Source organism: Radiomyces spectabilis, assembly GCF_025331425.1.
Source record: "Radiomyces spectabilis strain NRRL 2753 chromosome Unknown BYT42scaffold_9, whole genome shotgun sequence".
NCBI classification, from domain to species: Eukaryota; Fungi; Mucoromycota; class Mucoromycetes; order Mucorales; family Radiomycetaceae; genus Radiomyces; species Radiomyces spectabilis.
The window spans coordinates 284,133-311,107 of NW_026251934.1; the positions used below are offsets into that span (position 1 = coordinate 284,133).

General features: G+C 44.2%; 6 protein-coding genes and 1 non-coding gene across 7 annotated transcripts; 3 read left to right on the forward strand and 4 right to left on the reverse strand.

Moving 5' to 3' along the window:
• Window positions 1-300: 300 nt before the first annotated feature.
• Window positions 301-1,451, reverse strand: BYT42DRAFT_500110 (thiamine diphosphate-binding protein; the record flags this gene model as incomplete). Its single annotated transcript, XM_051564685.1, has 3 exons — window positions 301-850; window positions 935-1,254; window positions 1,326-1,451. The coding sequence occupies 3 exons, from the start codon at window positions 1,449-1,451 to the stop codon at window positions 301-303; spliced, it is 996 nt and encodes a 331-aa protein (XP_051421486.1).
• A 564-nt stretch (window positions 1,452-2,015) lies between these two features.
• Window positions 2,016-3,647, forward strand: BYT42DRAFT_575519 (uncharacterized protein). The gene is made up of 4 exons (XM_051568976.1): window positions 2,016-2,415; window positions 2,474-2,551; window positions 2,612-2,731; window positions 2,806-3,647. The coding sequence occupies exons 1-4, from the start codon at window positions 2,393-2,395 to the stop codon at window positions 3,539-3,541; spliced, it is 957 nt and encodes a 318-aa protein (XP_051421487.1). The 5' UTR covers window positions 2,016-2,392; the 3' UTR covers window positions 3,542-3,647.
• On the reverse strand, window positions 3,648-5,261 carry BYT42DRAFT_575523 (uncharacterized protein). The gene is made up of 3 exons (XM_051568977.1): window positions 5,073-5,261; window positions 4,479-4,878; window positions 3,648-4,403 (listed from the first exon to the last, which is right to left on the reverse strand). Exons 1-3 carry the CDS (start codon window positions 5,247-5,249, stop codon window positions 3,862-3,864), a joined length of 1,119 nt encoding a protein of 372 aa, XP_051421488.1. The 5' UTR covers window positions 5,250-5,261; the 3' UTR covers window positions 3,648-3,861.
• A 956-nt stretch (window positions 5,262-6,217) lies between these two features.
• Window positions 6,218-7,993, reverse strand: BYT42DRAFT_395654 (isocitrate dehydrogenase, NAD-dependent). The gene is made up of 7 exons (XM_051563370.1): window positions 7,811-7,993; window positions 7,657-7,731; window positions 7,184-7,570; window positions 6,961-7,094; window positions 6,788-6,890; window positions 6,541-6,720; window positions 6,218-6,467 (listed from the first exon to the last, which is right to left on the reverse strand). Exons 1-7 carry the CDS (start codon window positions 7,868-7,870, stop codon window positions 6,270-6,272), a joined length of 1,137 nt encoding a protein of 378 aa, XP_051421489.1. The 5' UTR covers window positions 7,871-7,993; the 3' UTR covers window positions 6,218-6,269.
• Window positions 7,994-9,716: 1,723 nt separating this feature from the next.
• On the forward strand, window positions 9,717-10,166 carry BYT42DRAFT_615405 (uncharacterized protein; the record flags this gene model as incomplete). Its single annotated transcript, XM_051571955.1, has 4 exons — window positions 9,717-9,818; window positions 9,899-9,986; window positions 10,067-10,082; window positions 10,151-10,166. The coding sequence occupies 4 exons, from the start codon at window positions 9,717-9,719 to the stop codon at window positions 10,164-10,166; spliced, it is 222 nt and encodes a 73-aa protein (XP_051421490.1).
• A 4,689-nt stretch (window positions 10,167-14,855) lies between these two features.
• On the forward strand, window positions 14,856-14,937 carry BYT42DRAFT_t97. The gene has a single exon. It is a non-coding gene; the product is annotated as a tRNA-Ser (tRNA).
• An 8,721-nt stretch (window positions 14,938-23,658) lies between these two features.
• On the reverse strand, window positions 23,659-24,207 carry BYT42DRAFT_575553 (uncharacterized protein). Its single transcript, XM_051568978.1, has one exon. The coding sequence runs from the start codon at window positions 24,126-24,128 to the stop codon at window positions 23,775-23,777; it is 354 nt and encodes a 117-aa protein (XP_051421491.1). The 5' UTR covers window positions 24,129-24,207; the 3' UTR covers window positions 23,659-23,774.
• Between the last annotated feature and the right edge of the window lie 2,768 nt (window positions 24,208-26,975).

The window sequence follows — 26,975 nt, forward strand, 5'->3', positions numbered from 1 at the left end:
AAAAGCAAAAGCTACATTACCAACGGTTTGTCAGTTTATTCGGCTCTGGAAGTGTATTAAATGTTTTTAACAGGCTGCCTTGGTCAAAATATGAAGATATGAAAGCTAGGTCATTTTGCCGCGGAACCACGTCCCTGTAGGATAATGCCTAGGCCAACATACATTACTGGCGATGCATTCTGAATGACAATATATTATGCATGTACGCATGTTGACCTCCTTGCTTTTGCACTTAGAGGTCCCATCACTTGGGGCTATCCGCGGCTACAAGATTGTCGTTTATTTTATCTCTTTTAAATTTTACTCGGATTCGAAATTGTCTGCAGAAAGATAATCTGGGTATTTTTTCATGAGATTTTCCAGTTCTTTCTGTTGCTCTATTAAGTTGGCCGGCATTTCATCATACACATCGGTGAACAAATGTTTTACTGCGGGCTTCTTCCTCCTTTCTGCCGCATTGAAGCTTTTCATGACCATTTTTTTCGCTTCTTTACGGCAAGTTTCTTCATCTTCGGCTGTCCACCAGCCATTCAACTCCATATATCGTCGTAAGCGTGTAATGGGATTATCAAACTGAGCGCGTTGCTCTACTTCCTTTCGATCTCGGTATTTTGTGGAATCATCCGAGGTACTGTGATGACCCACACGGTACGTCATGGCTTCAATCAATACTGGTCGGTTTTCTTCTGTTACCATGGCCCGTGCCGCCTTGACCGCGTTATAAACCGCCCAAATATCGTTACCATCGATGCGAATAGTACTGATACCGTAACCTACGCCACGGCTGGCAATTCCATCGCCTCGGTACTGCTCGGATGCGGGTGTGGAAATTGCATATCCATTGTTACGACTAATTTGGTTCAGGTGATATGGGCGATAGAAAAAACATTAGACGATAGGTGATAAACAAAAATACCCTATGAGTCGCTCTTACCAAAAGAAAATAACGGGACATTGCAAGGTGGCAGCCATATTTAGGCCTGCGTGGAAATCGCCTTCTGACGCGGCTCCTTCTCCAAAGAAACATAAGCTGCAGTTACCTTTTCCAGAGAGTTTCAGCGCATAAGCTGAACCGGCGGCTTGCGGTATTTGCGTTCCCAAGGGCGACGAAATCGTCTGGAAGTTGTGTTTTCGAGATCCATAGTGGACTGGCATTTGTCGTCCTTTGCCCTCATCCAGACCGTTGGAGAAGCACTGATTCATACAGTCGTCCAACGTAAATCCACGATACAACAGCACAAACGCTTCACGGTACTACAAGAGAAAAAGGTTAAATAGGCAACCCTTGACACGCTGGCATCCCGTCTATTTGTTCTGCGCTTTACCTGACCGTGGACAACATCACCAGGATCAAGAGCAGCAGCCGCGCCTATCATGGCCTCTTCACCATAGTGCGTCATGTAAAAGCTAATACGTCCCTGGCGTTGGGCTTCATATAGAATACCATCCATTGTGTACAGTTGCACCATCTTTTTGTACAAGTCAATGACAGCTTCTTTTCCTAGACGTGGGTCATGATCTTGGTTCAAAACTTGACCCGTGTGGTCCATGACTCTATAGGCTTTCAAAGGGACCATGGCTTGAATAAAATTCATATTCGTAATAAATTCATTGTTGTTTGACCACTCCGTCAATGATGTCTTTCTGTTCACTACATTCGGGGTTGCGCTGTAGAAAGCCTAAGTAAATCGGAACCGAATCGGTGGTTGTCCCGCAACGCGACACTGAGCAACCGATGTCTTTCTGCTTTCTTTTTCAGCGTATAACAATACCTTTGAAACACGGGAAGACGATGCAATTATCCGCTGGTAGGCGTAGCGTTGTTTGAGGACTGTGCGTAACATGGGAGCGGTTGAAGGGGTAAAGAAAGTGAAAGCAAAAGAAAGAGAGAGAAGACTATCGCTTCATCCGTGTGAAAAATTCTCAGAGTCCTGACAGCGTTTCTTTATTCGGAAAGTATGCGTGGGAAAAAACAGATGGCCCAAGTCAAGCACTTTTTCTGAATCCACATGATCGTTTAAATGAAGTTGGAATGATTGGTTAACACGTCCAAGTCAACAAAGAGGAACTCAATGCGAATTTTCGAGCCAGCCGCCTTTTTCAGTTTTTTCAGGCACCGGTTGAACAAGAAGGTTGGCTGCCACCGTCGTATTCAGTTGCCGCTCCAATCGTCTTATGCTTACTTCCCCACGCTATATCGATTCGGACAGTTCCCTTTGACTCAGGCGAATTGCCTACAAGCATGACCAGCGCCTTACAATCCTCCCGTGAGTCACCTGCTTTCTGTTATCTGCCATATCACATTTCGCCATTCCTCGTAACTTCTTTCTTTTCTGTTCATTAATTTACTCGCTTTTATATTCCTCCATTTACTCATTCAGTTCGACAAACCATGGCCATTCGTCCATCGGCAACGTACGTTTCTACACGTATCCACTTCACCTGACCCTTCATACTAACCTAGACTTTATAGCCTAATTGTATTGGCTCCTATCCCGTCAAATAAGCTCACCACTGGCGGTAGCAACTATCGTGTATTAATGATGAAACGGTAGGATGAAACCACGGCAGGCATGCATAAGAATAAGATCCTCAAAGGGTGTCTCTTTAGCAATGCAAAGAGCAGCTTTATCAATGCCCATGTGTTCCCTGGCGGGGTCGTTGATCCACAAGATGCGGCGTCTCTGTGGCAAACCACGTTCAAAGGAAGGCAACAACAACAGGATGACAGGTAATGCGTTGATGCTCCCAGCCTAAAGAAGTCACTCTTTTATTCATTCATTTTTCGCTCTTGATTGAATGTAGATTAACCAGTAAAATATGTGCCATCCGAGAAACCTTCGAGGAATCGGGTCTTTTATTAACGGATCCACCGTCTTATACGGCCCAGGGCTTGAATCACGAAGAATGGAGACAACGCGTCCATGGCGACGCGCTGCAATTCAAGGCCATGTGCGACAAGTTCAAATTGACGCCTGCAATCGATAGACTGGTTCCCTTTGCTAGCTGGATTACACCTGTGGGAGAAAAGAAACGCTATAATACGCAGTTCTACTTGACCGTCCTTGGGCAAACCGTGGAAAATGAGCACAAAGAAACGAAATCCTTGGCTGCAGACGGTCAAGAGACTGTGGAACTGGAATGGCTGAAGCCAGAACAGGCTTTGGATTTGTGGACCAATGACGAGAAAATCATTTTGTTTCCACCGCAGTGGTATTGTCTCCATGCATTGAAACAAATTCCCGACCATCGCGATGTGATTGCTCAAGCTGGTATTGATTATTTGCGCACACGCCAAGGCATGCCTGTCACGACGAGGCCTCAATTCCATCCAGCCGATAAGTCCGATCCCATGGTTGAGAAAGGTTACCAGAGTTTCCTTGCCTATCCCGGAGACGAGACGTATGAGGATGACATCCACAACATCGTCAGTAAACCGGGTCAACGACATCGAATCTATTTCCGTGGCCGTATGCGTGATTTCCATCTCGTGAAGAATATTGCACTGACCGATATTGTCCATAGCCAACCCCGTTTGTAAGCTATGTATATGTAACAAAAGCTGTTATTCCCATGTTTATCCACTTTGATATGGCTGGACATTTTGTTGAAACTTTTTTATGAACCATTTTGATAACAAGATAAATGGTGAACTATATGAGAGATGCGATGGTAACATTGGACATTTTACTAGGTATCAGAAGAATGACAGATGGAAAATGAGTGTATGGAAAAAGGGTGTTGCAATATATACAATGCAGGGAAGGGGGAAGGGAACCCAAAGAGAAGCAGAGATTTTGAAGGAACGTAATAGAGAAACGAGCGTAAGGTCAGGTAAGTTGATTGGTGTGGTTGGAGCTTTTACAATGCACGTGCGAGCCAAGTAAAATGATCTACAGAGTGCAAAAACGCATCTTTGTCCTTGACAGATTGTGCCCAGTGATCGACAGTTTGGAGAATTTCGTCCATCTCGGCCGGAGAGTCCAGCCAGTGAGTATCGATGGTGGCCGGGACTTGATCCTGGGATAATTCAAGTTGGTTCGTTGACACTAGAAATTCATTAAAGTGGTTGAGAATCCCTTGCACTTGAATGCGTGTTGATTCGTATAGGTTAGGAAGATCGTCCTTAATCATATCTGTCATGGAATATTTGATATTGTTGCCGATGTAACGGTCGAGAGATGACAAGAATTGATGTGAGTGTTGGGTAAGGCAGGTGTTCGATACAAAGTTCATCCGCGTAACGTATTGCGTATTATCCGTGTGAAAAGGAACAGTGGAAGACGATGGTTCGACGTTGCATAGCTGCAATGCTATTTGCTCAATATAAGACTGCAATGCGATCTTATCCAGGGCTGATGTATGCAGATTCCACAATTCTGGGAGCTGATCTTCAATGTATGCTGTTTATGGAAAATTGGCTTTCAGTGTCAGCATTTTTCGAGGCCAAAAAAAAAACCACTACAACATTTACTTACAACCGACGGCACCTTTGAGTTGGCCTTCAAGTATCTGCATATCCACAGAGGTACTGGAACCGGGATCGACATTGCGCACTTTGACGGTAATGTGGATCGCCTCCTGGAAATGACGAGAAATCTTCTTTGACAGTAAGTTTAAGGTGTTATCGAGATGATCAAACAACAGATGAGTGGATAGAAGTTGCGAGAAAAGGTTCAAGTCGACCGAGAATTCTGTGTTCGTTATTATGTCCGTCATTTCTGCTTGGTTGCCAGGTATCGAATTATCATCAAAGGAGACTGGTAAGGCACCGGCCAGTGTTGCGATAGTGAATAGCCACAACAGCCAGAATGTTTTACCCATCCGGAAGAAAGAACACTTCTTTCTCTCTCCTAGGTAACTAGCGTTTATATGGTGCTCTCTTTTTTTGAATATCCGAAAAAAAAAAAAAAACGTTCTGGGCACCAAGTAGTCCCATAGACTAATTCCAGAAAAAAAATGAACACCAGCCTCTGTTGGTTGATTGATTTATGGATCCAACAGCTTTCCAACCAGTAAGAGGTGAGGTAAATTGGTTTATTTTTTGCGGTCGGTGATATGCGATCGCTTACACGGCTATTAAAAATACTTGTCACTGTGAAAGGAAACTGTTGCTTAGAATACGATAGCCGAGAACATGTCTTGTCTGTAATAAATAAGTTTTGTACCACCCCAAGCCATCTGTATCCACGTGTCGGTGTTTCGATACTATCATGGATAAAGTCATCCTTCAGGGGCTCGGATATCATCAAAAAAAATTGAAACCATCAAAGCACAAGTGTATTAAGTATTTGATTCAGGTCGTTCATAAAAAGTCCCCTCAAAATTGGATGCTACTTTCGGCTTTTTTCGAGCTGTAGTCTCGCATCTGAACAAACAAAGTTCTTGGCCACAGATAAAAATAGCAGTTTGAACAAAAGCAGTACATGATGCTAAATTTCGATCATGCCATCCGCCCTTGACATTTTTCTATTGGAACCAAATGAGTGGTGAATCGAGAATGTTTCGAATATTTCATCTAGAGTGAAACCAAGGTTACTACCATACACAACCATCCTTCGTATAAGCCATAATTTAAGATAATGATCTCATTTCACGGTGTGTAGGCTACACCAATTTCTTGATTCATTCCCTGGATATTACTTTTAGGTTACGAGACCCCTGGCCTGGACGATCATTTACAGTTGGTTCATTTTGGGAGAACACGGTTGGTGACCCCTGGCTGAGTTTATTGCTCCATTCTGGGGCAGTTTCTTCTCGAAATGGAAAATTCTGCAAGCAGTAAAAAACCTTGCCAACCATTTGAATGTTTTGGTCAACGCCTGTTTCACCTCCACACACTTTTGTTGTTTTCTTTACTGAAAACTTTTTTTGATGCCCATTTCATTACGCACGTTCAAGCAGTAAGAGCATGAATAAATCAGAAAGTGCATTACTTCCCGAATCATTCGAAAACTTTCGATTATTTTCTTTCTCTTTTTTACTGTTGGCTGAAAAATTTTTCGCCTGGTTTAACCAAATGACAAGCACTTCACAACAAACTGGAAAAAGAACCTTATGTTTCTATAGCAAATGTATCATGTTCTTGAATGTTAAGCCGTCACTTAACTCTACAACCGCAAAAACCAGTTTTTGCGAAAAAAAAAAAGAATGTGAAAAAAAATAGGGAAATACATTACAAAAAGACCAATGTCTAATCATTTAAGCCTTCAAGTTCTATAAAGGAATAACCGTTAGTAAGCTACGAAAAACAACACACATTCGTCTTGTTAATTTACCTTAATGACAGCGTTGGTGTACTGAGTGTTGGTAGAGCGACCACCCAAATCGGCAGTCAAGGCCTTGCCTTCAGCAATGGTCTTGAAGACAGCCTGCTCAATGTTGGCAGCCTGTTCGTTCAAGCGCATGTGTCTCAACATCATGATACCGGACAACAACAAGGCAGTAGGGTTGGCCTTATCTTGACCCTATGAATACACAAAGATGATCAGTTTCATATTCCCATTCATCAACATGAAACAAAAATCCACCGTTACTTACAGCAATATCGGGAGCAGTACCGTGGACAGCTTCGAAGATGGAAGCGTCACGACCGATGTTACCGGAAGGCGTCAAACCAAGACCACCGATCAAACCAGCGCACATGTCTGACAAAATATCACCGTACAAGTTGGGCATAACCATGACAGTGTCAGCGTAGAGACCAGGGTCAGAGGTGATCTGTATCAAAACAACACGAGTCAAAAAAAAAAAACCTCGTTGAAGCACTATTTAATCGGCAACTTACGTGAAGACAAGCACGATCCAACAAGACCTCATTGAACTTGATGTGAGGGAATTCCTTGGCGACTTGCTTGCAAACATCCAAGAAAAGACCATCAGCCAATTTCCTGGAGAAAAAGTGAAAAAATTCAATATCACATGGAATTACCATATAAGGCAATTTATTTTATCCCTTACATGATGTTGGCCTTGTGGACAGCAGTGACTTTGTCACGTCCAACGGATTCAGCGTAAGTGAAAGCATAACGAGCAACACGTTCGGAAGCTTCCTTGGTGATCAACTTGATGGACTGAACAACACCGTTGACGACCTATGTTTTCCGAAATTACGGTAAGTTTATACACATCCCCGCTTCTCTGATGAGAAGAAAAAAAAAGTTTTTTGTTTTGCAATAAATACCTCGTGTTCGATACCAGAGTATTCACCTTCGGTGTTTTCACGGATGAGAACAGTGTCAACGTTCTCATAGGGGGTCTTGTAACCGACAACGGAACGGCAAGGACGCACGTTGGCATAGAGGTTGAAGGTACGACGGAGAGTCAAGTTGAGAGAGACGTGACCCTTACCAATGGGGGTGGCAAGAGGACCCTTGAGAGCGACGGTGCTCTTGCGGACACTGGCAATAGCCTCATCGGGAATAGCGGTCTTACCGTCCTTGATGATGGGAGTCACATCCACTTCTTCCCACTCAATAGGAGTCTTGGCAGCGGCAAAGATTTCCTTGACAGACTTGGAAATCTCAGGACCGATACCGTCACCGGGAATCAAGGTGACCAAGTAGTTACCCTATCCAAAATAGACGATTTACATGTTGGCTACATTTTTACCGAAAATAAAAAAAGAAGGAAAAAACTGGATATTAAAAATCTTACATTGGCGTTCTTGGAAGCACTGAAGGCCTGAGTGACGCTGGGAGAAGCAGTGGTAATGGCGCGAACGGCATTAACCTAATCGAGCGAGTGAGAAGCCAAGTTCCAAGGAGACAAACCCTATTGCCTGCATCTTTTGCGATTCGAGCATTCATACCTTGGCAGAGGACCAAGCACTGGCTTTCAAGGCAGCTGCAGAAGTGCGGGACAAGAACATTATGGAAGTAAACAAAAAGGCTGGGTTGGGAAAGGAAGGGTGAAAACGGGTATTAAATTTTTTGTGACATACAAAAAATAAGTATATTTTTGCCGGGGGCGGAGATACAATATGAGCCAACCAGGGACCAAGGGTTAATCTTACTTTCAGCACCAACTTGATAATAGTTTTGGCGCATGAGTTGGTAAATTTTATACTCCACAAGAATGCTATCTTGAATCTAATCGCCCGTAGAATAACAGAGCATCCCAGCTTGTACCTTCCTTATATTGCGACATTGACCAAAGTAGACTATGTATATCAAAATAGTAAAAGGATGTCTGTGCAGGCCATCAGTGAGCGGTAGCAGTTACAATTGTGATAACATAAACGAGGGGCTCCGGCTCCGGGGTTAGGAACCTATTTTTTTTTTATTTAATTTGTGGTTGGCTATCATTGATTCGCCGGTATATAAAGCATTTATTCTCCATTGTGGTCACCCGGACTATAATTGCTTGTATTTCCATCTCTTTTCCATTAACTAAGCATCCTTCTTTTTTCAGTATATTTCGTCGTCGTAATACATGTGGAGAGAGTGCTTTACAGTCATCTCATTACCCGATCACCCAAAAAGTGATGTCTAATCATTTGATAAATTTCATATTAAACAAATCCTTGCCCGACATACCATTCATAAATGTATCATATTAAACATACCTAGTTGTATACCATCGCCAGGGTTATTTCTTATTGTGCTTATGGAGCGCTGCTGAGCTTACATTATGTGCTTTCATTTCGCTTTTGTCTCTCGTCTCTCAATGTGTGTCGCTCCATATTGAAAATAGAAATCGTGCCATGACTTTCCTTTCGTTGCAGAATACTGTTAGTCCAACCTGATGATAGCTGATCCAATTGGAGTTTGGAATAGTTTGAATTCAAAATTTAACGGAAACCAAGGAAATGATTCCATAATCGAGCGACGATACTATATCTGCATGCCACCAACGAAATGCACGTTGAAATAGATTCTGCAAGCCGTTTAGGTAAGCATAAGCAAGTAAGACAGTCTTATTATAAGGATTTATCTGCAGGGAATTAGGTGGAGTTTACCAAGGAAGATGGCGCATTGCTCAACAAGAACTGGATGATATCCTTTTTAAGGCGATATGTTTCTTCACAGTTGTTAACGGGTGCCATTCACGAAGATACCTTCAACACTATCATCATCGAAACAATTGAGCTGTTAAACATTACCTTAGATACGCATTACGAACAGTTCTCAACCTAATGTTCGTTACTCTCAACGGCTGGAAGATCCTTAGTTCTGTTAACGTTGTCCTTACTTGCCAATAGAAAGAGAACAAAAATTCCACATTGTCAATCGGTTTGCTATCTTTTAGGCACGATCAGTTCACAATATGATCGCAAGCCTGTGAGTGTGCGGCATAGGACGCATCGATTCAGCTCCTCCTCTGCAACAAGCACCTTCTTCGGCAAATCTCAGTACAAGAGAATAACGATTTACTGATATTTTTCCACCAAATTGTGAACATTTTTTCTAAAAAAGCGATTTATGGACGGTTAAGCAACGGACACATTGCAAATTTTATTTTCTCTTAGAATAACCCCACATACGGACGAAATCTACTATTAATGAAGGAACAAGGTATAAAGTAGTCTACAAGCTTTCTGCGGATGTTTGCAGAATAATTCAATGATTTTTTGGGTCGCCACGAAGACTTACCGGGAAAAAAAAAATTTGAGTGGCGTGATGTCATCGGCGATTATTTTGGTGAGGTTTTTTTTTTTTTGCTTTCAGGCTACCCCCGACTGTTTTACTTCCTCTTCTCCTTTCTACAACGCAACCATGTACGCCAACGTCCTCGCTCGTTCTGCTCTTCGTTCCCGCGCCACCGCTCAGCAGGTCATGCGCTCGGACTTGTATCACTTCTCCAACAGCAACGGTCAAGTAAGCATTCTCCATTCGCCTACATTACCACCATTCTCAATCAGTGTTTATTGATCTATTTTGTTCATTGAATCACCTAGAACCTTCCCTTCTCTACCAAGAACAGAGCTGCTCTTGCTGTCAAGATGACCTTGTACCTCGGTTTAGGCTTTGCTTTCCCCTTCATTGGTAAGCTTGAGCGCGTTGTTAATTATCAATTGCTCGATCACTGATCGTCATTTGCGGTTTTTTCTTTTCTAAAACAATAGGTGCTGCTTGGCAATTGTAAGTTTGTGAAGGGATTTTTTACACACCATTCTTGATTAATTAACCTGCTTTTTTTCACATTATAGCCACAAGGCCGGTTAAATCTAGCGTCTAACCTACCTTTCGATATTATAAAAAAAAAAAATGGGGCTTCACGTCCTATTTGTACACAACATTTATCAGCATTTTCCGAGGTATAAAATAATATCACCTGCGTATTAATGCACGTTTCTTTTTCGATTACAATGGTGACCTGTCCTATGCGATTGCTGGATACAAATGGCCGTGATGAGTGAAAGGGTTTAATCATCGAAATTATATTGGTGCGCGAAAGGATCTGAGAATTCCACAGATGTGATCGGAAAGGCCGATGGAGCTTTCTTTACCTTGAGCGGTTGATTATAATGCCATTTGACGAACAGTTTTCTAAACTCGATTTGAAGATGTAAACCAGACGATGACAGCTATAACGTGAAAAAGATCTTTTCACATTGTCACCCCACGGAATTTCCTAATGTGCTCTTTGGTAAAATTTGTAAAATAAGGTGTCCACAGAATGGCCGAAATAATTGAAGTTTACTTAGCCCACGATCAACGCATAGCCCTTCTATCAGTATCGCGGTTTACAGTATTTCCATAAAGAGTCGTGTGGGATTCACGTATAAAGGATTAAGGACAGACAACCGATGTTGTTAATTACAATTGACACGCCGTAGTGCTTTAATGGTCGCAAGCGATATTTATGGAATGCAGAAGAACTGGTGAATTACTTATGATTCGATTCTGTTCTGCATTATTTTGAGATGATCACGTAACATAATGTCGTTGAGCAAGGAGATATCAAAAAAGCCCTATTTTGCAATTGGTAATCATGGATAAAGTTATGTATGCTATGATTGGGCAAAATGCATCTTGAACCAACCAATGCTTGTTTCCTTTCTTGATTCTGCCTTCAAAATTACCATGGTATCAAAAATGGCTCAACTGATGTTCGACAAGCAGGAATATGCAAACGCGACAGAATGCAGGTTACTAAATCTCTTCCATATTCTTCGATCTCATAAATTCGAAAAACTGGCAAAAAACTCTCGCAAAACAATTTATTTCTTCGAGCCCAGTACCAGATATTCAACCGCTCGATTTTCTTGTGAATTTCCTATGAGTCCTTGTGAATGAAAATTTGTGAAAACTTGTACAAAACGACAAATCACAAGAATTCGCAAGAATTTTACACTCAGATCTACGCATAGAAGTCGATGTTCCTGTTGGTTATTTATTTCTTTTTGTTGATCCGTTGTCGATTCCTATTAGTTTTTGTGCTTATACGATATAATAGGGTTATTCAAGTGTTGCTATGGAGTGATTGCATTTAAAGTGACTGTTCATTCGCACTCAATGTTACAAACTTTTCTTTCATATCACTAGAGGACAAAAACTTACGAATTTCCTATGAATACTCGTGAATTGGGAAAACTTGTGAAAACTTTGTACAAAACGACATTTTACAAGAATTCACAAGATTCTGCACTCCGCTCTCGCATGGTTGTCGTTGCTCCTATGCATTCTTTTGTTGAACCATTGCTGAGTCTTATTAACCCTTGCGCTTATACGAGGTAAAAAGACTGTATCAAGCGTGGTTATGTTATAATTTACTGTTAAAGTAACTGCTTACTTCCTCAGTAACCCTATTTGTAGGCAAAATCATACTTTATACCACAGAACAGACATGCTAGGAGAAGACAGGAGAGGGGAATGGGGCTATGATATGACCTGAGTAAAATATCCCCGTGGAGCATTAAATATGGGCTATAAAGCGCGTTGTGCTGATAAATGGACTCATCGCTCACATGCTCGCCAGTATCCGTGTTGATGCGGGTGTGAAATTGGTACGTTGGTATGCCGATGGATTATCGGCTCTTGCCGCGCTTTATTCTCAGAACTTAAATAAATGAAATTGTCTATAGAATATTCATCTCTTTCACTCGTGATTATGTGTCGTGCCTATCATAATCCTAGTTGGCTCAGCTCCAACTTCCGATGTGGTGGCTCTCTCTCAGAGCTGCGCTTATTTTCCATTGTATGTCATGCCTAACACAATAAGAAAGTTGACGAAGCGAAGACAGAGGATGTGGTATTGGCTCTCCAAGCCGCGCTTTATTTTTCCGTATTATAAGAAACTAAAAAATTTTACTTCCCTACTTCTCTATATCTTTCCTAAGCTGCTCTATGAATTTTTTGAATTTTTTGTGTGCTTTTCGAATTTTTTATCTGGGTGGGGTCTCAGCCGGATCATCGGCGGTACCAGGGAAGGATGCCTAACACATCCTCCGTCATCGCTTCGTCAAATTTCCTATTGTATAATAGGTGAAACCATGTTCGACGATCCAACCATGTAAAAGGGATCCCCTGGGTGTGGTTCCAGTATTGCCTAGAAGGAAACACTGACCATCCTTAAAGTGCCCACAAATAATGGTGTTCGTTTGTGATGAGTGGGTTTGCGTTGGTAATGGATATAAAATAGTAATGGCCGCTTGGCCAGGCAGGACTGGCGGCAGATAGACGCAATGAATGAGATAGGTTCCAACTTGATAGGATAAAACGTATTTGGAGTTGGATGGGAAAATGTGAACGTGAATATGGGCAATCAGGATGAACGAGAAGGCTGATACCCATTTCGCCTCCGTAAGTCTTGGAGACTAGGAGAGCGTAAGTATGAAATTAGGTCCAGTTGGTTAAAAACCGTAGCGGAGGCAGTAGCCAAGTTTCAGTCAAAAATAATAAGTGGGTAGGCAATAAAGGATCGAGTACAGCTTGAATGGTGTGCCGTGCACATTCATTTGCTTTCCAAAGTGTCATTTTCACTGTGTTATCGTTGGGGTTCGGCCTTGTGGGTGCGTCACTCATTGTTGGTTCGCAGGTTCACCGTCACCTGAGGAGTTGTGGATTCGTTAGACTGGTCGTTCTAAGTAATGTCTTCCATAACAGAGGCCTCAGATCAGGCGGCTTTATGAGCTGGAGCAGTTCATGGGTCAGCCATTGGTTGGTTACAAATTGGGCAACAGTAGAGGGTATTGTTGGGCGGAGGAAGGCTAAAACTTTGAGCAGACGGTTTTGATGAATTTCGGTCATTTTCTGTTGGCGATCATCCTCGGAGAGGTCAACAAATTGTTTGTCACGGAGGTGAAGTGCAGCACAGGGATCAAAGTTTCGATCGGCTCGATGATGTGCGCAGCAAGGATCGAAAGTGCAGTGGAGACATAATCATTATGAAGAAGTAGAGCGATCACTTGGTTGGCCGGATAATGGATGCCAAGGATACGAGAATTGTCTAGTTTAAGTTTGGCGTAATTTGGTCCGCAAGTATACATTTTTCAAACTATTGGTTTCAGAAGGTGGGGTGGATGGGTGGTTTGAGTGACGAATATGCCCTCGTCGTTACGGCTGCTGCACAAACCAAGTAAAATTTTCTCCTGAAGCAGAACAAGACATGATAGGTGGAGTAGTAGCGCTGATACCGCTGGTGCAATACAGGTTGATGAACTTCTTAAAATTTAACGTTGTGTTTGTCGTGGTACGATTGTTTCTTCTCAACCGGACAATAAACTTTTATAAGCCAAAGGAGGTCCTCGTTATTTTTCCTTGAATGAGTCTGGAATTTATATTGGTTCTGCTTGCTATTTGAGCGTCCACATTTCATCACTTGCAAAATCGGTGATATACTCAAGCTGTACGTCTCGTGCAAATGCATGTCCGGTCCTTGAACCATTCTCCACCACAACAATGGATTAGGCGTGACCGCGGTGGTCAAGAAAGCTAGGTTAACAAATAATACCTCGGTACCGTTGTGATACTGGGTTTGAGTTCTTGAGCAATGCTGAATGTTATTGCTAGGCATTTAAACTGCCGTAGGCCTAATATGCTGATAACAAATTTTTATGTTGAGACCTTTTCCAAGATTAAGAAAAAGCTCTATGCAGTCTATTGGTATTTATCCTCTCACGGGATATTTAACGCGGCAAGATCTCTTGCATAATGATGTTGTGGATATTAATCTGGTGCTTTAGATCATCTTTTAATTTGGTTTTGTCAATTACATGAGACCTTTCTACTTTTTCTCTCTTCCATTTTTCGTGGTCGAATAATATATAAGCCGATACAGTATGTCTTAATCTGTGTAGCTGATTTAGCCAAAAATTACTCGCCATTCATGCATTGGAAACGTCATCCTAGGTAATCACGTCTTGTCTTTTGTTTCGCTTCTTCTGTATCTCTCAAAAGCCCCCAGATCTTTGCATAAAGTCCACGTCTCCATCCATCATTCTGACTATGTTTACCCCGTGTAGCTGACTGGGTAAATCGATCATCACCATCGAAAGGTAAGCCTCGAGTATTGTACTATCGGTTGTGCATCTGGGAACTTTTTACTGTCCCTTTTTCGGTTTACTCTGTTTTCCTTTCGTCTGGTAAGCCTAAACTTATGCTCTGCTGATCCGAAATCTGGTTGTCAAAAGGGTGCTCACGGTAGACGGTGTTAAATGGACTGATAAAGAAAATGAAAGTAGAGAAAATGAGTTTTTCGTAAGTGCAGTAAAATCCATATGTAGACGCGAGAATACGCTTCGGCCTGAAAATGCTACCAAAAAAAAAAATCCAGGAGAGCGACATGATGATCAACTCTTGAAAGCCGCCGTCGATGTCCCGAACAAATTGAAAATGTCCGGGAGTCCGGTCCGCATCGGCAGTCACAATAGCAAGCTAACAACATTACATCCGATTTGTACAACCATCTGCGTCACTATGTCCGAGTGGTTAAGGAGTGTGACTAGAAATCACATGGGCTCTGCCCGCACAGGTTCAAATCCTGTTGGTGACGCAACATCATTTTTGGAATTTTTTGCCCTTTTTTTTGTCGTACCTTTTTGTGCTCAGCCAATCAGCCTCAAGATTCCTTTTCTAGCGATGATCGGCTATCCGTCCCAATTCGGCAACCTTGTCAAGAAGTCCTGGCTGGCTCAGCACACTGCGTCATTGCTGTAACCTTCCATTTTTATTGTCAGTTACGCCGGTTCTTCTTTTGCGCCGATTAGATTTGCTATACCAAAGTTTAGCAAATACGGAAGACAGCGCATTGGCTCGTCCGCAGATCGATGTCTGGAGGAACCTTCGAGAAGGTATGAAGGACCAATGGATGAACGAGGCATACCAAAGGTATTGCCTGGAAAACGGAAGAAATATAGACCGAATCCGTTTAGCATTAAAGTGGTCCGCAATACTTCTTGATTGGTTATGTTTCGGAATAATAGAAAACCGTGCAGGAAGTTGACGAGAACCTTCCTGAAGATTGTAGACATAAAAATGATCTTGATAGAAAATATAAATATGACCATGTTATGGTAGAAATAAAGAATGAACAAAAACTACAGATTTAAACTGAACTCTAAAGGAGTACTCAAATCTGACAACTGGTAGCGGCTGAAAAGAAACCCGACCTGAGCCCAATTACTATTACGACGAAACCGGAACTATGGACGCACAAATGAAGACTCTCACCGAAGCTTTGGCTTACCTTCTGGAACGCGAGAAGAAGAAGGAAGAAAACGCCGGAAAGCAGACCCAAGGTGCAGAAGTCAAGGTTCCTCTGCCTGCGAAGTTCCGAGGTGCCAAGGACCCCGTCGTTGTGGAAAACTGGATCGATGATGTCGACCAATACTTCACCTTTACAAAAATGCCGGAGGAACAGCGGTTCAACTTTGCTGTTATGCTCCTCGAAGACAAGGCGAAGATGTGGTGGCGACGTCACAAGCAGACTAGTGGTGACGATACGATCGATAACTGGGAAGATTTATGCGATGCCATTCGGCACTACTTTGTCCCAACTGGTGTGTACCGACAAGTCCGTGGAAAGTTGCACAACCTACGACAAACTGGTTCCGTGCAACGTTATGCCGAAGAGTTCCAGGACTTGAGAGCGATCGCTGGTGATGTCTCGGAAGCGGAAGCTTTGGATCGCTTCACTCGTGGTTTACGTATTCCGATCCAGGAATATGTGTACACCTATAGACCGGAGACTCTGGATCGTGCCATCGAGTTGGCTATGGACTACGAAGATGCTCGCCGTGGTAATTTCCGTCCCGTATTCCGTCCCCAGCAAGCTCAACGTCGGTTCAATGGACCCGAACCGATGGATCTGGACTTGCATGAATTGGATCGTCCCAGGAGACAACGACGTCCCAACGGCAAGAAGCACGTCAAGACCCCGAAGTGCTATGCCTGTGACCAGGAAGGTCACCTCGTGAAGGATTGCCCAGTGGTTAAAGCGGCCAAAGCTGCTTTAAAAGTCAACGCGCAATAGGTCAAGAGGGGGCCGTATTGCGCAAAGAAGATGTAACCACCCCTCTACCGGAACTAGGTCCTGGAAGCAAGGATCAGGGTGCTGGGAAGAAGCAGGGCGGTGGTGTCAAGAAATCGAAAGCTTCTTCCCCTTTCAAGTGGTACCAGGACAAGGAAACTCACGACCGTTGGCAAAAGGAACGCGACCATTTGGAAGAATTACAGCATTTGGCCAACGAAGGACGTGGTGCAATTGGTTTGCCCACATATAAAGGTTATATCGCCGGAGAATCTATGCAAGTTATTATCGACTCGGGAGCCTCAGCGAACTATGTATCCAAACGTCTGGCAAAAGGTTTGCCGCAACGCAAGTTGAAATGCGCTCTGCCAGTTAAGTCTGCTGGTAACAAGACGATCATGGTGGATACGGTGGTCAAGGTGCCTTTCTCCTTTGGACAAGTCGAGAAAGAAGACCACATCGAGGCATTGGTGATTCCCAGTCGATTCGATCTCATTTTGGGCATGGATTGGCTTGAAACGGTTAACCCGTCCGTAGACTGGAAGACGAAAACATGGCGGATCCAGACGGCAAAGGGCGAGATGGTGCTCTCCCCTAACGAACGAACGGACGATGACGAACTGAATTTTGTGTGTTGCCCGAGGCAAGTGGTCAAGTCGATCAAGCAGCGAGAAGAAGTAGCCCTGTTGTTGGTCAACAGCGAGAACGACATCAAGGTGGTGTCCGATATATCGAAGAAAGCTGCTAAGTGGATCGAGGGATACGAAGACCTATTCTCAGACGAGTTACCTGGTTTGCCTCCAGAACGCGACGTACAGCATGTGATCAACGTCGGCGACGCAACACCCGTATCGAAGAACCCCTTCAAGATGAGTCCGCGTGAACTAGATGAACTTCAGCGACAGATCAAGGCGTTATTGGACAAAGGCTTGATCGAACCCAGCAAGTCACCGTGGGGTGCTCCAGTATTGTTCGTACGAAAGAAGGATGGTAGCATGCGTATGTGTGTTGACTATCGAGCTTTGAACAAACTGACGGTTCGAAACACTTCTCCATTGCCACGAATTGACGAATGTTTGGATCGCTTGGCTGGCGCACGTATTTTCTCTTCTTTGGATCTCAAAAGCGGATATCATCAAGTACGATTACGTGACGAGGATCGACCGAAAACTGCGTTTAACACTCGATATGGACAGTATCAGTTCAAGGTGTTACCTTTTGGTTTGACGAACGCTCCACCAACGTTTCAAGCAATGATGAATCGAATTCTCGGAGAATATATCGATCGATTCGTGTTGGTTTATCTCGACGATATTCTGGTGTACAGCCGTAACGAGGAAGAACACAAGAAGCACTTGCACATGGTGTTGGAAAAATTGCGTGAACACAAGCTGTTTCTGAACCCGGACAAATGCGAATTTGGTGTCGACGAATTGGTGTTCGTTGGATTTCGAGTGACTAAGAACGGTATCCTGCCGGATAACAAGAAGATTGCGAAGCTGCAAACTTGGCCCACTCCCACCAATGTCCAGGAGGTGCGACAGTTCCTTGGATTGGCAAGTTATTACCGCCGATTTATCAAGGATTACGCCCACATCGCCGCACCATTGACCGACCTCACGCAAGGTGCTGGACCGAAACGCCGAAAGATCGTTTGGCCGCCGAAATGTCAAGCTGCTTTCGAAGAATTGAAGACACGGTTAGCCTCTGCTCCTGTGTTGGTTGCTCCTCGACTCGATCGTCCGTACAAGGTGTATACAGACGCTTCAGATTTCGCTTGTGGTGCTGTACTGGTTCAAGATGACGACGATGGTTTGGAACATCCGATCGCCTATGAGAGCAAGAAGTTTAGCAAGACTGAGCAAAATTATCCTGCTCAAGAAAGGGAATTATTTGCTATCCTTCATGCTTTGCGCACGTGGCGATGTTTTTTGGACGGTACCAAGTATGTGGTATACACGGATCATTTGCCACTTCGGTACCTACGTTCGCAGAAAACTCCGACCCCTAGGCTGGTACGCTGGATTAACGAGCTGGAACTGTACGACCCCGATATTCAGTATCGACCAGGCAAACAACAAGTAGTACCGGATGCACTCTCTCGGATCGTTCAAGACCCTGACGATGACCATGATGAGAAGCCCGTAGTGCCCGAATACTTATACTTAATGGACACGGTGATGCCTGTGGTGCATGATACAGATTGGCCTCTTTATTACATGTACGCCGAAGAAGCCATTCCTGAGTCCGTACGAGAACAGCTGAAGGAAAATCGCGATACGTTTATGATCAAGGACGACGTAATCTACCACCGAAACGATGAACACTGGACCCGATTTGTTCCTTACGTTGAACGTGCCGACCTGCTTGCTCGTTATCACCATTCCGTTGGACATGCCGGATTGTCAACCATGTTACACGTATTACAACCCCGTGTATGGTGGCCCCAGATGAAGAAGGAAATCGAAGAATGGTTACAGCAGTGTCAAGAGTGTCAACTAGCCGGTAAACCTCAAAGATCTGTTCGCAAAGCGCCGATGCATCCTCTTAACGTCCCGGAACCGTTTGGACGATGGCATCTGGATTTCATTGGTCAATTACCTACGACTCGTAAAGGCAATCGTTGGATCATTGTTGCCGTGGATTATTTGACGAATTGGCCAATTGCTCGAGCTGTCCCAGTGGCGTCTGCAGCAGCGGTAGCAGACTTTTTGTACGAAGAAATCGTCATGCGCTTTGGTTGCCCCAAGGAGATTCTCTCGGATCGTGGTGCTGCCTTTATGTCCCAAATCTTGCAGCGATACACGAAACGAATCAAGGCAACGCATCGATTTACGTCGGCTTATCATCCTCGAACGAACGGAAAAGTCGAACGCTTGAATGGAACCCTGAAGTCGATGCTCATCAAGTACTTGCGTGGACGAATTCATGAATGGGATCAACACTTGGACGCAGCCGTATGGGCCTTACGTGTTCGTAAACACGCTACTACTGGACATAGCCCATTCTACTTGGTGTACGGTCGAGAACCTGTGCTCCCTGGTGACCCATTACGACCTTATCTAGCTGAACCTGATGTTCCTGTGGACCCGAACAGACCTTCTGAAGAGCTGGACAAGCTAGAATCAGCCCGTCAAGACGCCGAAACACAACTGAAGTTGCAAGCCGAACGTGACAAAGTTCGATGGGATGCTACGGTTAAGCCCATTACGTTCGAAATTGGTGACTTAGTCTTGTTGCGTGTGGAACAGAAAGTTGGATTGGAATTTTCATGGGAAGGACCTTATCGTGTACGACGCAAGAACGACGACAACGATGTTTATTTATTGGAAAGTCTCGATGGTGTGGTTCGACCTGATTGGATACATGTCGATCGCCTGAAGCAAGCAAACACAGTCGAACAGTTACTCGAAACGCGACCCTGGTTCGATGTGCGAACGTCCCGTTCCCAATGGCCTGCTGGTGCATTACGCGATTTGCCGCCATCTAACGACTTTCACGAAAAGGTTGACGCCATCGTGAACGAGCCCAACACTCACGATGCGCAAGAAATCGTTGCTCCCGAAAACCCCATGGTTGAAGATGCCGTCGAAACACCTGCCCTGCCGAATGACTCCGAAAATTCTATGGTTGACGAAGTTATCGATTCACCCGACGCAACAATCGATCAAGAGGATACAATCTGTGATGAAGATCTCGACGACACTGAAATATCGACAGACCCGATGTCCCCAATGTCTCAGTCGATTGACCCTAACGAACATGACCGCTCGGATTATGAACCCGCTTTGGACTTAATGAACGACCCCGACATCACTGACGACGTGGTTTCAACCGAACTTGAAGATGTCCCCGCTATGTGCGAAGTTGACACCGTTGAACCCACGGCAATTAACGAAGTTCCACTGCAGACGACAGAACCCATCAAAGAAATGGCTCCTTACGATACCGAGATAGCACCCTCATTGGATGAACCGTTGGAACAAGATCCTACGCTGGACGAACCCATCGATGCCCCTATGGATCTTTCTACCGTGCCACCTCCTGACCAGTATCACCTTTCTGACTCGGATGCCTCTTTCGATAACGAAGCCCGAGGACGGACTTCAGGCAAGAGGGGGGGTATTGTCAGTTACGCCGGTTCTTCTTTTGCGCCGATTAGATTTGCTATACCAAAGTTTAGCAAATACGGAAGACAGCGCATTGGCTCGTCCGCAGATCGATGTCTGGAGGAACCTTCGAGAAGGTATGAAGGACCAATGGATGAACGAGGCATACCAAAGGTATTGCCTGGAAAACGGAAGAAATATAGACCGAATCCGTTTAGCATTAAAGTGGTCCGCAATACTTCTTGATTGGTTATGTTTCGGAATAATAGAAAACCGTGCAGGAAGTTGACGAGAACCTTCCTGAAGATTGTAGACATAAAAATGATCTTGATAGAAAATATAAATATGACCATGTTATGGTAGAAATAAAGAATGAACAAAAACTACAGATTTAAACTGAACTCTAAAGGAGTACTCAAATCTGACATTATACCATATCCTGTCATCAATAATAGAACATCTAACATATAAATATCCTTCAAACCAGAATGAATAAAGATCACCTTATCCTCCCGTATTTTATTATTCGCTACACATTTAGTCTACTTCTCTGGCCATTGGAATTCCAACCCAGATCCTGACGACGGCACCTCGGTCGGGTGAACTGCAAAATATCAAAGTAGAAATTAATATAAAAAAAAGAGCCCCACTTTTTTTTCATAAGGATGAGTCAACAAACGTGCGCTGGGGACTATTGCTCGCCCAGGGAACTATGGGAAAGGTTAATAAAATAAAGTAAAAGGTTTCTATTATAAGGGTGTGTATGAAGACGCGTCCGTTTCGAGCTGTTGTTTGCCCTGCTTCGATGTGAAAAAAGCCATCTAAAGAGAAACCACATGAGCAAATAAAAGGTAAGGCATTCTGGAAGCTTTGAGTAGCATATGGAAAAAGAATTTCTTTTAAAAAAAAATTGAGAAAACAAAGGTAAAATAAAGGTTGTTCTTTATTAAGACGAATGAGTACATTTTCGTTGCAGACTACTGCGCGCTCTGGAATCTTGGGGAAAACGAATCCAATGAGTAAAGTAAACCAAACAAAAGTGAAATCTTCTTTTATTAAGGGTGATTGAACACGTCTGTTGCATACTATTGCTCGCTCTGAGATCTACGGGTAAAGGGTTCATTAAAAAAACAAAGGTAAAAAAAGCGCGCAAAAACCCCGTGGGCGGAGCAGACCTAATGAACAAAGAAGCCCTAGTGGAAAGACAAAGACAATTAAATTCAAAGTTAAAATAAGATACTGAGTTGGTGAGTGCTCTTTGATGCATGGGATGGGCCGTCATAGTAACTCGGTAGGCGGATAGATGGAAGAGAGATGGATTTGCTAACAATTTGTTCAGAAACTAGTCCACACGCTAGGATCTGGCTCTGCAAGGCAAGTCCCCAAAGTGAGGCGGAATGTGGAGGTATGAAATGTGCAAAGTCACATATACAAGGTCGTGGCTTACCAGAGAGCCGTCTGCGACGCCAGCAAATGAGGCGACTGCGTTAATTGTTAGGTTGCTTGTTGCTCATGCTGAACTTTTGGGATTCAGAATATGTTGTGATTGATCAAAGGATGATTAATTCAGGAACCATGGTTATTTTGTTCCTTATTCCGAAAGTAAGTTTTTATTCTAGAGCGCGTCGTAAAGCGATAACCGATGTAAATTAAACTTTTACGTTCCATGGCATGAGCCATTAATTGAAGAACCGTTATATGAGATGTGCGTACCACGAATTTATTATCAGGTGATGAAGATTATCGAACAAGGGGATCTGGGGTATTGATATCAAGTTGAAGGTCGAAAGCATCGAAGGCAAATGAGTTAGATTATTACGATGTATGCTAAAACAGCGGTTTTGAAGCATGCAATTGCTTTATTTGATGCCTAGAAAAAAAGAAAAGCTTTGACATCTTCATAGATCAGCGACAGACGTCCATAGTTTGGGGCTCAGGTCTTTTCCGGTCTAGATTTGTCTCAGGTGGCATATTTTATCAAACTCCACAGTAGCAAGCCCTAAACAGCCGAAATAAAGGATACCTTGGAGTTTTTGGTGCCTATGCAGAAATGAAAAGCGTGAATGATCTATTACATAATTCTGCCACTAGATTTAAGAACTTTGTTTACGCTGCTTCGGTTATCCTTTTGCGTCAGTGGCTACGACATATATTAGAATGAGGACCGTTGATCTAATTCTTAAATCAACTTTACCTTAAAACAATGAAAACCAAAAGAGCAAAAGGATAACCTCGAGCAGTTATAAACAGCGTTCTCTTGATGAGTATTCCGTTTTGTAATACGAATTAAGCCATTATCTTACCAGACCTACAAACATTTTATGAGTTCAAATTTTCGGATATGAGCCAACTGTCATGCTTACGTTAATGCCCGCGAACACTACGTCGTGTGTGTCTCCCCCATTGGAAGAAGTCTCCGCAGCACCTGCATCTAAAATTTCTCCTATTCAGCATCACTGTCAAATTCGTAGTCGAGTCTGTGTTACCGGTGTGCGGGTTGGTAATGATTTTTTTCAGCATATGATTCATGGCTGAATTTTTTAAAATGGGTGCAATGTCATCCCGTCGAGCAAGAGCTTGCACCAGCAAGAGCGATGCACGTTGCTGCTTGAGTGTTCCGTTTTTGTATAGTTCGTCCTGTTCGATATAACGGACAATCAATATTTATACACAAGACGATCCGTGAACTGAGCGTATTTCCGAACTTGCTCCAACGGCTTTCCTCCTTGGTCGGATGACCGGACCGAAACAGCCCATGCACGTTTGTGAACTACGAAACTCGTTCGTCATTCCCACAACAGCGTGCTGACTATCCTGTTCGTGTGCCAGTGTTACTTTTAAATTTTGCCCATCGGTTACCCGAGAAACGGCAAAGTATAATTGACCATGACTAAACACTGGAACCGGAAGGTATAACCCAACTTTGCCCAAGGATTGACCCTATGATTTGTTAATGATTAGGGCAAAAGCCGGACGTAAAGGCAATTGTCGACGTGAGAGCGTAAACGGAAGATCAGCTTTCTCATAGTAAAGCATGATGCGAGGTATGGTGACTTGCTGGCCCACATGGTTCCCAGCAGTGATGGTGGCAGTGAGACGAAATGATCATCTAAAGAGTTGAGTATCATATGCGTACCGTTACAAAGTCCAACTTTGGTATCCAGGTTGCGCATCAGCATGACAGGCATGTTCACTTCTAACGTCAGCTTGTATCCTGGCAGTTCTATGTTAAAGATCAAATGAGACGGCTATTCAGTATGCATAGCGTGTGATATAGCATACTGGGAATGATAGAGCGGCCAAAAGCTCTGGGGGTATTGTGTTTTCTTGGTTGAGAGCCACATCTGCGCATAAATATACCTTCTCTTGTCCCGGGAAACGGTTGGTACAAATGCTGTTGATTGCATCGGTGTCTCTATTTGTTGGGGCCAAGATGCAATGGTTGGAAAACCGTGTCATGTCATCCAATGTAGCGCTCTCCAAACTTGGGTATAGCAGCAATGAGATGATGAACGTTCGTTGTAGGCATGTACCACTTCCTAGGAAGGCGAATATGCTCCCGTGATGGCAGACGTTCTTGATCGGGAAGGGTATGTGTCGTTCCATCGCCTATAGCGAGACAAAATGAGGGAATTGAACGTCTGCATGGCGTTTATATCATTGCCTTGGTTATTCTGTAGCCGCATGTTGATAGTAAGGCGCAGGGTATGGATAAGTGACCACAAAGAAGAGAAGAATATGGGAACTTCGACGGTGTCGGAACGTGTGCCTTTTCGGATTACGGGTAGGACTTGCTAAAGTCGTCTCCAAAGACAACAACCTTGCCTCCGAATGGAATATATGCTGTGGAAGGATCCGATACCCTCATAATATCACGTAGAGCTCGATCGACAGCCTCAATACAGTAACGGTTCATCAGTCGCGCCTCATCCCATACAATTAATGCAGCATCGAGGATTTCACCGATCTGACGATCGTCATGCACATTTAAATTGCATGTAATGGTATCATCCACTACCTGAGTTACGGGTATTTTGAACCTCGAGTGGGCAGTCGTCCCTCCATTTGAGCAATAAAGCCGCCATTGCAGTCGCCTCAACTGCAATGGCCTTCTGACCGGAATAGCGAACATGTGCCAGAAGGGCATTGTAAAAAAGGGTTTACCGCAACCTTCGGGGCCATCAACAAAGAACAAACTTGGGAGAGCAGTAGACGGAATGGCATTAAGTGAAGCGATGACGGTATCAAAGGCAGCTTTTTGATCGGGATTGAGGCTTGCCACTGGGTATTGATATCTTGGTCGACCAAACGCGAGTCATCATCACCCTGCTGTAAGTCAGCATCCCCTGCATCCCGTAGCTGTTGAAATAATGCATAGTCATTTTGCGCCCCAGGTATAATCGAAGTAGACAGAAAATCGGCCAGCGATTTTTCCTTGGCGTGCCAGGAGACGATCAATATGAACCAAAGTCCGCGCTCTACATAATGGGATATCTGGTCCCTCTTTGCGGGATCGGTAACGATACTGATAATCGAGACAGAGCTGCTCGGCAAAAGAATCCACAGAATTCCAGGATTGGCGGGGTGTGCCCAAACCAAAAGGGTCACGAACAGCCGACGAAGGCGGGATATGCTCGTAATAACAGCCGTAGCTTCTGCCAGGCACTGAAAGTGCTCTCGCCTGGAATTGATTAGTCCATGGGCACGTGCAGCTTCTTCAAAGGATGGATATAGTACACCGCTGTGTGTCCGCAGATATTCAAAGGATGTTGGCCCAGGCACATGGTGCAACCGCAAACGCAAAGCGAAGCGTTCCCTATCAATCGGAGGGGCAAAGTAAACACGCCCAACTGCTGGCCGTCCGCGCTGGTGCCTGCGCCAATGACCGCGGACATACCGGGAACCCTTGACAAAAATATATTCTGATGGGAGCTGGTGATAGCAAAGATATCTCACAGACTCGTCTTCCCGATTCAGGATAAAGTATGCATTTAAAGTCCTCAAATCATTCTCCGCTCGTAGGAGCACATTCTCCAAGGTATCATTCTCGTCAAAAAAGTCTGACTGGCGATCAGGCAAATGAAGAGCCAAGTGCATAACCGCTGGTGATCGATGGTGCAATGAGAAAGAGTAGATCCGCCAGATTGCTTCAGGTGCAGAGACATATCGAGCATCCTGGTACGTGCACAGGAGCGACGACAGCAACAGCAAGAAGCGGATGCGGGGATGAATGAGCGAACAATCGATGAAATCCCATTGTGCGGTGGTGGCCTTTGTAGACGTATTTAAAGAGTTATTTGATGACACTGATTGAGGAACAAATCTCGACATTGATGTGAGCGTTGTATTTGGTGCAAAGGTATAAGTTGTAAGGAACAATGTTCCTGTGGTCGATCGGGATGTATCATTGCACCAAAACGATCGCCATCCTTGGGACGTTTGTAGTGAGGGTATCCATCTTCGACAATGACCGTTTCTTCGGCAAACTGCTTCGTGTATTTTTTGCTGCAGGTGCCGTTGACCATACAGGGGGGATTGGGGTTAAGGTACCCACATGGTCCATGCACCTGTACTGTATGGTAAGCTGCGGAATGGCGTTGAGGGCTGGTATCTGGGCACAGACGATGCGGTCATAATCCTCTTGTGTTCTAGGTTTATCACATTCATTGAAGAATCAAAAGGATATGTGCATGAGGAAGACCCCGCTTCTGAAACTCGACTACGTGAACGGACGCGATGAGGCCCAAACTGTGCTTTTTTCTTCAGGTCATCCATCAAGGATTTAAGCTTTATCTTCAATACTCGAGCACAGAGATCCGGGCGATTAGCTGGCCGTTGTAAAGGCTTCAGCTCACGGGTGATCTCAGGCCACTTTAGGTTACAGGTGAAGGTTATGAAAAGATCTGGTTTCCGAAAGCGCGAACGATGGCCATCGCGTCTTGATACCGTTGCACCATATCTCGGGGGCCACCCAGAAAAGATGATGGCAAAATGACCCAGCGACCCACATCGGCGGCTGAAATGTCACGCCCATTGGATATATCCATCAGCCCGTCCAGCATGGCGGTACGGAGGTGTGGTTGCATCTTGCTGCGAATATATTCAAGTCGAAGTTGTTCGACTTTCACACACATGTCGACAATAAATTGTTGGAGGAGCCGGCCGTAAAAAGATATAGCAGTTGTCGCCACGCTCTTGCAGCATGTGTGCGTAGTATCGCATGGCTGTACTGGACAGTTGCACGGCATCCTCATCGTCTTGGTTGGGTATTCTACGGGTGCGGGCCAAAAGGTGAAGGTGGGGACCATCCTTGCTCTCCCCTCGGGAATATGAGTAACGTATTGTAACGGGTCATAGAGAGGATGGCGTTCATCAATACGAAGTAAACCGCCACTGCCTTGCAGCTTTATTCTGACATCGCGGCAGTAGCCGACATTGTTGCCTCGCTGTCTT

What these genes read in the sequence shown, in the direction of transcription:
- BYT42DRAFT_575519 (XM_051568976.1), top strand. Translation starts at nt 2,393, where the DNA reads ATGGCCATTCGTCCATCGGCAAC. An exon ending in CGTGTATTAATGATGAAACG is followed by an intron (nt 2,552 to 2,611) that starts GTAGGATGAAAC and finishes GTGTCTCTTTAG; the next exon opens with CAATGCAAAGAGCAGCTTTA. An exon ending in CAACAACAACAGGATGACAG is followed by an intron (nt 2,732 to 2,805) that starts GTAATGCGTTGA and finishes GATTGAATGTAG; the next exon opens with ATTAACCAGTAAAATATGTG.
- BYT42DRAFT_575523 (XM_051568977.1), bottom strand. Translation starts at nt 5,249, where the DNA reads ATGATATCCGAGCCCCTGAAGGATGACTTTATCCATGATAGTATCGAA. An exon ending in CAAGTATTTTTAATAGCCGT is followed by an intron (nt 4,879 to 5,072) that starts GTAAGCGATCGC and finishes AAAAAAAGAGAG; the next exon opens with CACCATATAAACGCTAGTTA. An exon ending in ACTCAAAGGTGCCGTCGGTT is followed by an intron (nt 4,404 to 4,478) that starts GTAAGTAAATGT and finishes TTCCATAAACAG; the next exon opens with CATACATTGAAGATCAGCTC.
- BYT42DRAFT_395654 (XM_051563370.1), bottom strand. Translation starts at nt 7,870, where the DNA reads ATGTTCTTGTCCCGCACTTCTGCAGCTGCCTTGAAAGCCAGTGCTTGG. An exon ending in ACTCTGGTATCGAACACGAG is followed by an intron (nt 7,095 to 7,183) that starts GTATTTATTGCA and finishes CGGAAAACATAG; the next exon opens with GTCGTCAACGGTGTTGTTCA. An exon ending in TGGATCGTGCTTGTCTTCAC is followed by an intron (nt 6,721 to 6,787) that starts GTAAGTTGCCGA and finishes GTTTTGATACAG; the next exon opens with ATCACCTCTGACCCTGGTCT.
- BYT42DRAFT_575553 (XM_051568978.1), bottom strand. Translation starts at nt 24,128, where the DNA reads ATGGAACGACACATACCCTTCCCGATCAAGAACGTCTGCCATCACGGG.